Raw genomic sequence first — 12,406 nt, forward strand, 5'->3', positions numbered from 1 at the left:
TTCGAATGCGCTCGTTAAAACCGAAGACGATGCGCTTTGGGAGGGCAGTGACAGCGGCTGCAACAATAATTCTCAGTTGAACCTCTCGATCAGTGATTCCGACTAGACAGTGTGTGACCAGATCTGAATGGTTAAAGTATGCACTAATTCTGTTTAATTAACATGTACACTTTGTGCTTCAATATATTTTTAGTGTATATACTGTGTGCGTTAGGAGTATTATGCATTATTTCGTATGCGTTTGCAAAATCTGTGTAATTTTTGCACCCCCTTTTCGGAGCCCCAATATCGTTGAAAAAAGTGCGCAAATTATGCAAGTAAATACATGCATACTTTTACATGCATGTTATTCTGCATTTTCTTATGCATGGTGCTGTGTTACTTGAGAAGCCGCATCAATTGGTGACATGTTGATGTTTTGCAGTGGTTCTGTGGATGCAAACAACCAGCTAATCATCAAGGGGAGGTTCCAGCAGAAGCAGATCGAGAATGTGCTCAGGCGATACATAAGTAAGTCAATAGCGTGCCTTAGTGCTGCATGACTTCTCAAGTTGCTACTCTGTGTGGGAAGCTCCTGTATAGACTGCTTCCCTTTCTGGCAGTTCTCCTTTCTTGTGCTTCAGTTGTCATAATCATTCTTTCCTCTCCCATTCTGTAGCCTGTTTTCTTTATGACGTGTGTACCATGATTTGCTTATTCTTCTCGGCTCACTTGCTTAGGTTTTCTGCTGTAGAAGAACCATCTGTTTTCCTGAAGTATATGGGCTATAATTTAATTTCTATTATACTGAGATTTGTTGTTTGCCCAGAGGTTGTGGGTTTGGTCCCCACCGGCAGCATGTTGGTATGTACTGAGTTTAGGAAAAATGTAGGCGGGGGATTGCAGTATTTTCTTCAAATGTAATATTGTTTCTTTATTTTTTGGCAACTCATTTATAGCAATTATCAGTTATATAATTAAATTGGAGTTTTGAATAATAAGTGGAGTATGAGCGGAAGGAATTGCTTAAGAACCGTGACACACGTTAGTGCTCAATTTCTACCTTAAGCAATGTAATGCGATCAGAGTACAACAGGCTGAAGAGTTGCTTACTATCAGATTATTCCAGGGCATTGCTTTCATATTTGGGCTAGACTAGTGAGGTGGTAGTTTTTACATTTGACACTTTTTTTATTATCCAGGTGGAATTGGCCTGCATAGCACCTATGTAGATGAGAAAATGTAGCTAATTTACACAATTCAACTACAATTTAGATCATAACCTCGATTTGGTGCAATCTAAAACCGAAGCTTGTTTGTTTATGTGCCATGCAACTGGTTTTAATGTTGTCTGTTTACTGTAGTGAGTGGAGAGCAAGTGACTCAATTTCGTGAGTGTGGAATGCAATGATGTACCACTCAGGCAGAGCAAGACCTGTTGTTCTTATGGGAGGTCACAGTAGCAGAATATGTGCAAGTTAGCTTTAGTTACTTCGATTGCTGCAGTGCAACCCCTCTTCACACCCAACTTAACATGTGCCGCACGCATACAGCCGCTGTGAGGGCAATTGCTAGCCACTTCCACCGGTGATCCAATTATTCATGGCAGATGTGTTGTGTCTTGTCAGAAAGACTACTGTGGGTTCCTAGCAAAATTTTCACCATTTAATTTGAAACTCTGGGTTGTCACAAATCAGTGATTGAAAAGTGTTTTACATTGTTCTTTGTGAGTATAAAGCCGCACAGCCCAGACACATGTTAAAGGAGTATTGACACGTTTTTGAGATACCTCACTAGGGACATTTTTCGTTTCCATGGTGTGCACTATCAATGCTTTCCACACACTGGAGTCAGACAAATTGTGTAAAATGTTTCACTTTGAGTTTAATGTTTTTGTCATGCATCTGCAAACCAGCTGCAATAGAAATTATCATGACATGTCGACACAGTTCACTGGGTTTGTGAATACTGCTTCTTGCTTTCAGCAGGGGTGGGACAGCTGCATATATTGCGTATTTTTATAAATTTCCATTTCTTTGTGCCAAGCTGCTCCTAAAGCATAAAGATAGCGAAAATTGTGCCGAACTGCTGCAAGACAGCCTCGAAAGCTAGAATTTTGATGCCAACGTCAGCTTCAGTGGGGAAAAAAGGCTGAGTTGACTAATGAGACGCACCCAAGCGTGTTCTTCTTCCTCTCTTTTTTTCTTACTTTGCACCTTTCTGGTGACAAATGCTCCCGTGGTGCACCATAACCTCCTTTAAACTGTTGTAAATATGAAGTGTGGTGATGGCGTAGTGGTTAGAGCATCCGCCTCGCATGCAAAAGGTCCGTGGTTCAAGTCCCGGTGCCGCACAGTTCCCAACTGGATTAAAAAAAAAAATAAATGCGTGGTGATGGAACTGCATTAAGGGGCCTGGGGTGCGGCCTCACCGGTAACCACCGCCGAGAACGCACTCCCTCACCAGAAAAGGATTGGCCACCCTGGTGCAATATTTGGCCACTACCTCCCATATGCATACGTCAAATAACTCACGGCGCTCAGTCCCCAGCAGCTGCGAAGCAACTGACCAAGGCGGCGGTCAGATCTGCAACGCAGCAGAGGGTGCTAAGAATCTCTGGATCCGGACAGGCCCCCATTGGAACCTGAACTTGGCAACATTTAACTCTAGAACCTTATCTAGTGAGGGAAGTCTAGCTGGACTATTCGAGGAGCTAGAGGGTGTTAAATGGGATATAATAGGGCTCAGTGAGGTTAGGAGGACAGATGAGGCCTATATGGCGCTACAGAATGTGCACGTTCTTTGCTATTGGGGCTTGGCTGACAGAAGAGAGCTGAGAGTGGGGTTCCTAATACACAGAAACATACCTGGCAAAATGAAAGGGTGGTAGGTAATGTAATTAAACTGAACAAAAGATACAAGATGAAGGTGGTACAGGCTTACGCGCCTACATCCAGCCATGATGACGCTTCAGTTGAAAGCTTCTATGAAGACGTGGAATCGGCAATGAGTAAAGTAAAAACACAGTATACTATACTGATGGGAGACTTTAATGCAAAGGTAGGGAAGAAGCAGGCTGGAGACAAGGCAGTAAGAGACCATGGCATCAGTACTAGAAACGCCAGAGGAGAGCTACTGGTAGTATTCGCAGAACGCAATAATTTACGGATTTTGAATACCTTCTACCGAAAACAAGGAAACTGCAAGTGGACACGGAGGAGCCCTAATGTCGAAAATAAGAACAAAATAGACTTTATAATGAGTGCACACCCAGGCATCGTGCAGGATGTGGAAGTGGTTGGCATGGTACGATGCAGTGACCATAGAATGGTACGGTCTCGAATTCACCTAGACTTGAAGAAGGAACGACAGAAACTGATACACAAGAAACCAATCAATGAGCTAGCACTGAGAGGGAAAGTACAGGAAATCAGAGTCTCGCTTCAGAACAGGTACTCGGCTCTTAGTGGGGAAACCAACCTTAGCATAGATACAATGAATGATAATCTGACGAGTATCATTAAGGAGTGTGCAGTGGAAGTTGGAGGCAGGGTGGTTAGACAGGACACTGGCAAGCTTACCCAGGAAACGAAGAATCTCATTAAGAAGCGTCAAATCATGAAAGTCTCAAGTACAACAGACAAAATAGAACTGGCAGAGCTTTCGAAGTTGATTAATAGGCGTAAGGTATCCGGTGTAAGAAGGTATAACATGGAGAGAATTGAACACGCTCTGAAAAACGAAGGAAGCTTCAAAGCAGTGAAGAGGAAACTTATGATAGGCAAAAGTCGGATGTATGCACTAAGGGACAAAGAAGGCAAAATAACTACCAATATGGATAGGATAGTTAAAATAGCGGAGGAGTTATACAGAGATCTGTACAGTAGCCGGGACAACCACGACCTTAATACTATAAGAACTAGCAGTAACCCAGATGACACCTCACCAGTAATGATAGAAGAAGTCAGGAAAGCGTTGGAGAGCATGCAAAGAGCCAAAGCTGCTGGTGAGGATCGGGTAACATCAGATCTGCTGAAAGATGGAGGACAGATAGTGTTAGAAAAATTAGCCACCCTGTTTACGAGATGTCTTCTGACGGGAAGAGTACCAGAGTCTTGGAAGCATGCTTATATCATCTTAATACATAAGAAAGGAGATGACAAGGACTTGAAGAATTACAGGCCGATCAGCTTGCTCTCTGTAGTATACAAGCTATTTACAAAGGTAATTGCTAACAGGGTAAAGAAAACATTAGAATTCAATCAACCAAAGGAACAAGCAGGATTTGGAACAGGCTACTCAACAATCGACCACATTCATTCTATCAATCAGGTAATAGAGAAATGCTCAGAATATAACCAGCCACTATACATAGCCTTCATACATAACGAGAAGGCGTTTGATTCAGTAGAATACTAGTCGTCATGCAGACACTGCGGATTCAGGGCGTCGATGAAATATAAATAAACATCCTGGAAGAAATCTACAGGGGATCAAATGCTACAATAGTGCTTCATAAAGAAAGCAACAGAATATCAATCAAGAAGGGTGTAAGACAGGGGGACACGATCTCCCCAATGCTATTTACCGCGTGCTTACAGGAGGTTTTCAGAAGCCTAGAATGGGAACAGTTAGGGATAAGATAGTTAGGGATAATGGAGAGTACCTTAGTAACCTGCGCTTCGCCGATGACATTGCATTACTGAGTAACTCGGGGGATAAATTGCAACTCATGATTACGGAATTAGACAAGGAGAGCAGAAAGGTGGGTCTTAAAATTAATCTGCAGAAAACGAAGGTAATGTACACCAACCTCGAAAAAAGCAGCGCTTTGAGATAAGTAATAGTGCACTTCGAGTTGTAAAAGACAATGTCTACTTAGGGCAGGTAATAACCGCGGAGCCGAACCACGAGATTGAAGTAACAAGAAGAATAAGGATGGGGTGGAGCACATTTGGCAAGAACTCTAATTATGACAGGTAGATTGCCACACTATCCCTCAAGAGGAAGGTATATAACAGCTGTATCTTGCTGGTACTTAGCAAGAAGAGAGCAGAGTGGATTAGGGAATAAACGGGGGTTAAGGATATCGTAGTTGAAATCAAGAAGAGGAAATGGACACGAGCCGGGCATTTAGTGCATAGACAGGATAACCGCTGGTCATTAAGGGTAACTAACTTGGTTCCCAGAGAAGGCAAGCGTGTTAGGTTGAGACAGAAGGTTGGATGCACAGATGAGAATAAGAAGTTTGTGGGTATAAATTGGCAGCAGCAAGCACAGGACCGAGTTATCTGGCGGAACATGGGAGAGGTCTTTGTCCTGCAGTGGACGTAGGCTGATGATGATGATGATGAAAAAATATGAAGCATGGAAGCTTTTGCGCCCTTTTCTGCGCTCTTTTCTGTCCTTGTTTGTTCGCTTCCGTAGTAACTACTTCTAGGTTGCACTGTTCCTACATTCAGTTATGTCCTACCAACTTGCCCAAGTTTCCACAGCACTCTTTTCTGTGCTTGTTTTTTTCGCTAGGTTGCGCTGTTCCTGCATTCTGTTGTGAAATGCGTGACCGCGCAAAAATGTGCTGCTGTGCATCAAGCATGCTGCTTCTACTAGCTAGGCTGTGTGTTCTTGTGCCATTGTCGTCCAGCGAAAACCACCGGTCGGGTGGCAAGCGTAGCGAAGTTGACTGTCAGGTTCTTTGTTGTGCTTAGCATGTTCCTCCGGTCACTGCAGTTTTCATGTCGATGCTGCTGTGTGCGGTCACCTACGCATTTGCGTTTGCCTTGAGCGAGTAACTGTAAACGTGGAGTCATTTCCCTGGATGCTCTGGCGCGTGCGCATGGGTTCTCAAAATGGGTTTCGTGAGCGACATAATGCGTGCAGCCCATTCCCGGTATACGCCTGTTATCTACTAATTTATTTAGACAAGCAAGTTCTGATTGTATTTTGCATTTCGAGAAGCCATCACACGCAAAATCCGCACATCGGGGTCTGAATGTAGAGAGAAACACTTGGTTATTTGCGAAGCCGTAGGGAATGACCGCGCGTTCAAACCATTTTAAACGCTATTATTAACGGGTCTCTCGGCACTTTATTCAGGACTCATGACGTGTCAACGATCATGTGGCACAGATGAACGATGATTTGCCACTGCTCCGCTTTGCAATCGAAACTTGCCACAAGCGCTTTAAGAGGCGTGTCGCTGCATGCTGGCTCTAGGCTACACGAGCTTTTAGGCTTTGCTTTTACGTTCGATGAATGTTTTGGTCGGCGGCGATTCCGCATTGTGACTGGCGAACTTCATTTTCTTTTCTTCTTGCAATAAAACTGGCCTCTGCAAGTTTAGCAGTTCGTTTGCGTGGACTTGAATTTCTTACCAGCGCTGCGCGAGTCGCAAAGCGGCACGTGCGGCAATCGCAAGTCGATGTATTATCGGGAGTTCTGCATTGACAATGTTGGCCTACGATATTAAACGAAATAGAACTAAGTAACGTGGGCCGTATTAACAATGCCTGGTTGCTCACGGGGAGAGGCGTTATCAGTACCATTCGGTTATCACTTAGTGCCTTACGCACGCGCTTTACGAGATAGTCGGTGTGGCAAGGTTTCTTGGTTCTCGCGCAGCACTCTTGAAGGTGGTCCCGCACGAGGTGGCCGTGAACGGGGATGTAGCGTGCTTTTGTTGTCTGTTAAAAGCTTGCACTACACTTGTCGTTATCATGTCAGGCTTTTCTTTAAGCGAAGGCACACTGTTACGTAACTACGATTCTTGTGCGATCACAATTTTTGAATTTCTTTGTGAGTGGGACGTTTCTTGGGAACCTAGTTTTCAACAAAACTTTTTTTTAAATATTTTTAAACTTCAAATTTATTTAGAACATGCTTGTTGCGAGGGCTTGATAGGCCACCGGGTATGTAAAAAAGTAGTGCAGTTCATACCTGGCGATTATCTGGTCAAAAACTTCTTTCAAAATGTGTCAGTGTTATGGGCATTTTTAGTCAATTGAAATGTGCACTGGTGCCCCGACAATGCTAAAAATTTGTCTTGTCCAGCTCCCAGGACGATATATTAAATTCCACAAACTGCTCTAAAGCAAAATTCTTCTGCTCCCAAATTGAAATTTTGCTGCTCCAAAAAGTGCTCCCAATTTAGACTCGGTTATCTCACCCCTGATTCAGCAAAAATCGATGTCAGGGTCTCTGGATGACTATTTACTCATCGTTTACCTGATCCATGTGCGACCGACCGCGAGCTGACAGCTGTTGCTAGTATGTTGCGAGTTGCAGTCTTCCCGTGACGTCAAACTTGTTTTGACACGTCACTGCTAAGCCATACTGAAACTGAAGTATACTCCATACTGAAATTGAAGTTGCATTTTTACAATAGGTGTATTATAAATGTCTTCAATGCATTCTGAAGCACTATGACACTCTATTTAGGGTTCTTGACACCAGTGTTTTTATTTTGACAAACAACTCAAAATTATTTAAAAATAGGGTAAATACTCCTCTAATGCTGGTTGAGATTATTCCTTACTTTTGCATTCATGCTCTCGTAAACTGTCGGTGAAACTGCTGGTAACCTAACAACCAGTGGGTTCTGCCCCATGTGTTAGTGATGGTATTCCTGAAAGTGAGGCTATTGCAATGTCCTTGTTTTTAAACACCTACTTAGCACACAGGAGTCACGGCATGAGCGTACTTGATGTATATGTGGTAGCACTAGTGCTTGGCACAGGCAGCATAGTCCTTTGCGAATTTCTTCAAGGGCTCAGTTGGATTGACTGCATTTTTATTTCAGCACATGTTTCTCATGATTTCAGCATATTTCTGAAGACTGCAATGGTACTGCACCATGAGCAACACCTACTCTTATCGACAGCATAGATAATCTAGCTGAAGTTGTAGAACACATCTATAGTATAACAATCCCACAATGAAGTTATAAGCCCAGGAGACTGTTTCTGTTGTAAAATATTTCCAAAGAAGTCTGGCAAGATTTTGGTTATGTCTGTGTCACCTAACATTGCTCAGACATGTGGGATCTTCATTATGTCATGCACCTTGTCCCACCCGCACCACTAGATTAGGTGAGATGTGCATAAGTTTGCGTTTGCATGAGAGAGCCAAAGGCTGAGGTGCAGCACATTTTGAAAAAGTGCTTCTTGCATTCACTTGCACAGGAAATATGGTGCATTGCAGTTTTTTTATTTGCAGCATGGTGAAAACTTAGGAACATGTTGTAATTATGTGCTGCAATAATTTATGTAGGCATTCGTGAAGAAAATAGTAATTATTTACTACCTTTATTTTGTGTTGGTTAGAACAAGTAGCATGAAGTCTTGAAGCAATCTTTTATTCTATGATTTACTGTGGTTGTAATGGATGCACTCTGTCACCAAAATGTGTTGGCTGAACTGTCATTCTAGCAATGTGCAATACTTACTCTGTACATTAACACTATGCTTGCTGGTGCACTAGAAATACTTAACACAAATCTCACTGCCAATAAAAGTCTGACTGTAGCTACAGTGTGATGAAGATGACATGTTGCAGTCAAACTAGCGGCACTTTCTACACTATTACTATACATTCGAACCCTGCTAGAATGAAACTGAAGCAGCGTGGAAAAAATTACGTTGAAGTGAAAATTTCATTGTAGTGTAATCGAAAAAATTAAGCTGACCTGAGCTAATCAAACAGAGGAAATTTTGCTCCCAAAATTCGAAAAGTGTCTGTTACTTCCTTTTCTTTTCCAGCAGTGTCATGACGCGATTCTCACACATGCTTAGCTACACTGTGTTAAGGATAAGAAGCATGCTGAAACAGCAACCACAATGGCTTTCGTGAACGAACCTAACAGTTGCACTAACACGCTAACGCCAGCAGCTGTCTGCCTTCAAATGGTATTCGACAACACCGAAATGGAGGCGTCATATCGAGGAGCAGTGACTTGTGCCTTATTCTACGCCGTTCTTATCATCCTTAGTCGGGGATGGCCGATTTTGTTGGTAACCCTGACCAGTGACCACACTGGCCAAGCGCGAAAAGAACCAAAAGCATTGGCATCGAAAAGGCATCATTCCGTGATCGCACCCAGCAGCAACGTGTAGAAACTAAGCGACATGAGCTTCTGATTGTCTACGGCTCAGAAGCAAGCCAGTAGCAAAAGCAGGGCAATCTCATTGCCATCGCTATTGAGCAATGGCGGCCCCCATGCTTAGTAAACAGCAGTGGTTTCTGGTGGTGCCAACGTGCGGTTTATTCATTTATTTAATCATATTGTTAGCCCTCTTTTGAGGATTGTTACAGGAAAGGCACAATGGATAACTCCATAAACAATTATATCGGGCCAGTTGGTATGAATCCATCTCTGGGTAGGAAGTGCACAACTTTTATACAAAAAGTAAAAGTTGTGCGCTTCCTACCAAGATGGAGTACTCCACACACAAATATATAACAATGGCCAACTAACAAGCATAATTGTAGTTGTCAGAATATCCGTATAAAAATACCTGGAAATTATATACATCATTTGTTTGCACAGCTTCCTTTGGCAAACTATTCCACAAGTTAACAGCATCAGGGGAAAAAAACGAAACAAATCTGTACGGGTTCGTATTGGTTGCACAGTGAGGGGATAAGCTGTTTACACAGGCTGTTTTTCAAGCTGCTGTTTAATGTATGCGTATATATTTATTGATTTTTACTTTTTCATGAAATATCTGAAAGAATAGTTTCAATCGACACTTTTGAATATATTCAATCGATTCCTTGAACACGTTCACTACTGTTTTAGACTTTGTAGACATATCTTTATGTTCCGAAAAGCATCATTAAATTTCGTTTTAAGCGGAACGGCAGAAGAAAAGGTATTCATTGTGGTGAGAATATTTATATAGTCGAGAGTTCGACGGAATGCCGTCTGGTCAGGTAAAGGCATTGTTGAATAAAACAGGTCACTGACCAATGTCAAACAAAACAATGACGTTTCGGGACCCGTACGGATCCCTTGTTCACAATTGGAATGACGGTTGCTCAGCCGTCATTCCATTGTGAACAAGGGATCCGTACGGGTCCCGAAACGTCATTGATTTGTTTGACATTGGTCAGTGACCTGTTTTATTCAACAATGAGAATATTTATGCATTGACTCCTATGGGCTGCCGACGGGTAATGGAGAATTGTAGCGGAAATTTCTTTGAAGCGGCGTTCATTGTAGCGCGGTTCAACTGTAGTATATTTCTGTTAATGTACTTGGCTGCCAATTTGATACTGCTGATAGCACATTTGAGTGTCATTCTTAAACCTATCTTTTGTTGCTTGTTTGTCCAGAGGAATATGTGACATGCCATACGTGCCGGTCTCCAGACACCATTCTACAGAAGGACACACGGCTCTTCTTCCTTCAGTGTGAAAAGTGTGGCTCACGGTGTTCAGTCGTCAGCATCAAATCAGGTTTCCAGGCTGTCACCGGAAAGCGTGCAGCCATTCGAGCCAAGACTGCCTGAAAAGCTTGCCTTTTGTTTTGTGCTGTCTAATAAAAGATTTTTTAAATCTTTGAAAGATGGATCAAACTTGAAGCCGGTGACGAACATAAGTTTGATCATATAAAACTACCCGGCGTCAACTAGATTTTTTTTTCTAGTGGGGAGGAGGGGTATACTCCCCCTCCCACGCTTAGTTGTGCGTAGCCTTGCCGTGTTCGGGGAAAAGGGGATCCTGGGGGGTTGAGCTGACGCTGGGTGTTTCAACCTTCAAGCCCCACCCCCCCCCCCCCCCCGGCGAAAGCAAGACACGCCTTTGGCCCGGCTTCATATAGATGGCACCCCTAGGCTGACCCACCCAGAAGAAATCGGCAGTCGCCTTTTCCTCTTTCTCTCTTCCTACATCTTCATCCTTTTCTCTCATTTCCCATCTTTCCTGTCTTCTCCTCACTTCTTCTACTTCGAATTTTTCTAGCAGTAAGAGTTAACTTTGTGTGTTCACCCCACCTTGGGATGCGTCGCATCTGGTTATAGTGGCGGTGCACATCTGGCATATGCAAGTTGTTCGTTCATGTCTTGTAGCGTCCCCTTGTTGGGCTCGGTGGCGGGTAGCTGTCACCGCTGCCGAACACAATTCATAACTTATCACTAAAAACTGAACCGTCCATTGATCGCTCTTTGAAGCGCACGAAAAAAAACTTTCAACTTTTTCAACTCTGCAAAGACAACTACCCGCACTATCATGTTATTCATAGTGATGAACCTGGGAAATCAGTCGGAAAACTCTCCCCGTTCCTAGTTTCAAGGTGCCTAATAGACACACTTGGAACAGGTTACAAAGCAACGAAAATGGCTAGTGGAGACCTCGTCATTGAAGTCCACGACAGAGCAATATTAAAGACTATCCAGCTTGAAGACCTTCATTGATCTCTCCATCACTATATCAGAGCATCGCTTGATGAACATGGTCCGAGGAGTTGTTCCGGAGGATGACCTAGTTGACCTGACAGATGCCGAACTTCTTGACAGTTGGGGTGATGACAATGTCAAGAGAATTAAGATTAAGCGAGATAGCAAAGATATTAAAAAAATACATAATCATTACCTTTGTTTCCAGCGTTCTTCCTGAGACACTTGTAACTGGCCACACTAAGCTCAGTGTTCGCCCATACATCCCTAATCCTAGACAATGCTTCCAGTGCCAGAGGTACAGTCATGGTTCTCAAACATGTCGTGGCCAGCCCACATGCCCAAAATCTGGATCTATTGAGCACAACTCGGAAACATATAACGCACTTCACTCTGTGAACTGTGATGACGAGCATGCTGCATACTCTCGCTAGTGCCCGTCTTGGAAGGCAAGCACAGAAATGTCTCTTTGAAGAAACAACATATGCTAATGCAATGCGTAAAGGGGCAGCACCATACCAGCCTCGGGGTAACCTCCACTGGGCCGACGCGTAGTGAGCCAGTGGTGGTGCCACCTGACCCTTTGGCGGTAGCAGGTAAAACTGCTCCGCCTGCATCGAAGCATAGCCCCTCAACCTCTGGGCTGTTGGGGCAAGAGGCCTCTCCGCACGTGGCGAAATCTCAAACAAGGCTGACAAACCTGCACAGGTAGGTGGGTGTTCACTTCCTCAGCCAGCGCCAGGAAACCTCCTTCGGCATCGATGATGCCAAAAGACCGAAACACTTAGCTTGAGCGCTTGAAAAAAGACAAAGCGAGTCGAGTGATTGCTCCTACGAAAGATAAATAGACCATTAAAGCACTTGTATGTAGATAACCTACTTTACACTACACAACAAATAAAAATAGATACCCAAATAATTCAGTGGAACGTGCGAGGTCTCATTCGCAATCTGGATGATATCCAAGAACTACTTTCTAACACCAACCAAGGATATTGTGCGTATAAGAAACACATTGAAAGCCATTCTTTAAA

The 12,406-nt window shown here is 43.4% G+C and overlaps 1 protein-coding gene across 4 annotated transcripts in view; it reads left to right on the forward strand.

The window, feature by feature from the left end:
- The window catches only part of eIF2beta (eukaryotic translation initiation factor 2 subunit beta), a 90,207-nt gene extending 79,665 nt beyond the window's left edge, over positions 1–10,542 (forward strand). For all 4 annotated transcript variants that reach the window (XM_037428085.2, XM_037428086.2, XM_037428082.2 and 1 more), the window contains exons 8-9: positions 425–510; positions 10,312–10,542. In XM_037428085.2, the coding sequence (XP_037283982.1) occupies positions 425–510; positions 10,312–10,487 (262 nt within the window). In that variant the 3' untranslated portion in view covers positions 10,488–10,542. The remainder of the gene's footprint in view (positions 1–424; positions 511–10,311) is intronic.
- Positions 10,543–12,406: the final 1,864 nt, after the last annotated feature.

Source organism: Rhipicephalus microplus, chromosome X (genome assembly GCF_043290135.1).
Source record: "Rhipicephalus microplus isolate Deutch F79 chromosome X, USDA_Rmic, whole genome shotgun sequence".
In the NCBI taxonomy this organism is placed as follows: Eukaryota; Metazoa; Arthropoda; class Arachnida; order Ixodida; family Ixodidae; genus Rhipicephalus; species Rhipicephalus microplus.